A 2,675-nucleotide genomic window follows, 5' to 3' on the forward strand; every position below is an offset into this window, starting at 1 on the left:
TGAAACCCTCAACAAAATGGTATAGTTGAGAGGAAACATCAACACATACTCAACATTGCAAGGACTCTAGTACATCAATCTCACCTACCAGCTAAGCTTTGGAATTTTGCAATTAAGCATGCTGTCTATATAGTTAATAGACTACCAACTCCCCTACTAAAGCACACTAGCCCTTACTACTGTCTGCATAACACACATCCACCCATTGATCAACTCAAACTCTTTGGATGTCTTTGCTATGCTTCTACCATCAACTCTCACAGAGGCAAATTTGACCCAAGATCCATTAAGAGTGCCTTTCTTGGTTTTCAAGAAGGCACAAAAGGCTACATCCTATATGATTGGAATTCTAACTCTATTTTCATATCTAGAAATGTTATTTTTTATGAAACTCACTTTCCTTTTCAGTTTATGACAGATATCACTCCACCTCCTATCTCCAAGACCTTACCATCACTTACACCAACTACTGATATTACTGATCACATACTCCCCATTCCCGACCTTATCTCATCTACTCTAATTCAAAATCCTCAAATCAGTGCAGACCATGATCCTCCTGCAATAAGGCAATCAACCAGAATTCGTAGACAACCTACCCAATTGCAAGATTACCATTGTAATCTAATTACAACCAACTCTTCCTCACCTGTTTCTCCAAAAATACACCAGGTATACTATATCCCCTATCAGATTGCCTCAACTATACTAATTGCTCTAATTCTTACAAGAAGTTTTGTTGCTCCTTCTCAACAATCTCATAACCATCCTCCTACAAACAAGCTTCCACCTTACCCTGCTGGCAGGAGGCAATGCATAGTGAACTTAAGGCCCTTGCTCTCAACAACACATGGTCACTTGTTGACCTGCCTAGAGATAAAACTCCCATTGGATGCAAATGGGTTTATAAGGTCAAATTACATGCTGATGGCAGCCTTGAAAGGTATAAATCCAGACTCGTAGCTAAAGGCTTCAATCAAACGGAGGGCATTGATTACTTTGACACCTTTTATCCTGTGGTCAAGATTACCACTGTCAGAATCATCCTTGCTCTTGCAGCATCAAAATCTTGGAACAACTTGACATCAATAATGCCTTCCTACATGGAGACCTACATGAAGAAGTTTATATGCAACCTCCCCCTGGCCTACTTCACCCCTATTCTTCACTTGTTTGCAAACTACACAAATCGTTATATGGCCTCAAACAAGCAAGTCGTGAATGACATTTTACCCTGTCCTCAAAACTAAAATCCATGGGATTCCAACACTCATGTGCTGATCAAGCCTTGTTCACCAAGTCATCTTCCACTTCATTCACTGCCATCTTGGTCTATGTCGATGACCTAGTGTTAGCTGGCAACAATTTATGTGAAATTCAAATTGTTAAACAAGCATTAGATCACGCTTACAAAATCAAAGATCTTGGCCAATTCAGATTCTTCTTGGGCCTTGAAGTTTCCATATCCAAAACTGGCTTACTTCTCAATCAGCGACAATATGCTCTTTCCTTATTACAAGACACAGGTACCTTAGCTTCCAAGCCTTACAAAACACTATTTGATCCATCAACCAAACTACAACTCAATCGTGGCTCACCATTACCTGACCATTCACTCTATAGACGTCTTGTTGGGAGACTCATATACCTCACAATCTCCAGGCCAGATCTCTCTTATGCTATTCAACAACTAAGCCTCTACATGGAATCCCCTCATGACACTCATTATCAAGCTACTATCCGTGTCCTACACTACATCAAATCTTCGCCTTCACTAGGCCTTTTCTTCTCCTCCACTTCCAACCTCAATCTCTCTGCTTTTGCTGACTCTGACTGGGGTTGCTGTATTGACACTAGGAGGTCTATCACCGGGTTTTGTATTTTTCTTGGAACTTCCATTATTTGCTGGAAAACAAAGAAATAGAAGACAGTGAGTCACTCATCCTCTGAAGCCGAATACCGTGCTTTGGGAATGCTTGTTTGCGAAATTCAGTGGTTGAACTACCTGTTCAATGATCTCCACGCCCCCTTGCAAATTCCAACCCCTGTTTTTTGTGACAACAGATCTGCTATTTACCTTGCTCACAACCCAGTTTTTCATGAATGCACGAAACACATCGAAATTGATTGTCATGTCGTTCGTGAGAAGATTCATCAAGGCCTCGTTAAGCTTCTTCCAGTTTCTTCTTCAGAACAATTGGTTGATGCTTTTACAAAGCCATTACCAACTAAACACTTTCAAATCTTTGTTTCCAAGCTGGGGCTTCATGACCTCCACCTTCCACCTTGAGGGGGGATGTAAATCAAATACCTTCATCCTCAAGCTTCAATGGAGTCTTCTTCCTTCTCTAAACTCTTCTTGGGCCTTTCCTATTTCTGATGGAGCCCACTTCTCTTTTCTCTATTTTCTGTTTTTGCCTTCACTAAAATACAATGGGCCTTTATTATTTTCTAGTCCACTTAGTTATGCTATATATAGGATTCTAATCCTAACCTCTTGTAACTACTTACTTAATATAGAAACGGTTGTTGAATGCCTTTAAGCTGATTTCTCTTCTTCTTCTTCATGCTTAAATGTTGAACATTGATATACCTTTCTTCTTCCGCACCTTCCCTGCGCAGTGACTTTAAGATCAACTCACATTTTTAAGTTGATACATTTTGAAAAACTTATG

General features: G+C 40.1%; 1 protein-coding gene across 1 annotated transcript; it reads left to right on the plus strand.

The window, feature by feature from the left end:
- Positions 1,256-2,290, plus strand: LOC109329289 (uncharacterized mitochondrial protein AtMg00810-like). The gene is made up of 2 exons (XM_019562968.1): positions 1,256-1,860; positions 2,065-2,290. The coding sequence occupies exons 1-2, from the start codon at positions 1,256-1,258 to the stop codon at positions 2,288-2,290; spliced, it is 831 nt and encodes a 276-aa protein (XP_019418513.1).

The sequence above is a fragment of the Lupinus angustifolius genome, chromosome LG16 (assembly GCF_001865875.1).
Source record: "Lupinus angustifolius cultivar Tanjil chromosome LG16, LupAngTanjil_v1.0, whole genome shotgun sequence".
Lineage (NCBI taxonomy): Eukaryota > Viridiplantae > Streptophyta > Magnoliopsida > Fabales > Fabaceae > Lupinus > Lupinus angustifolius.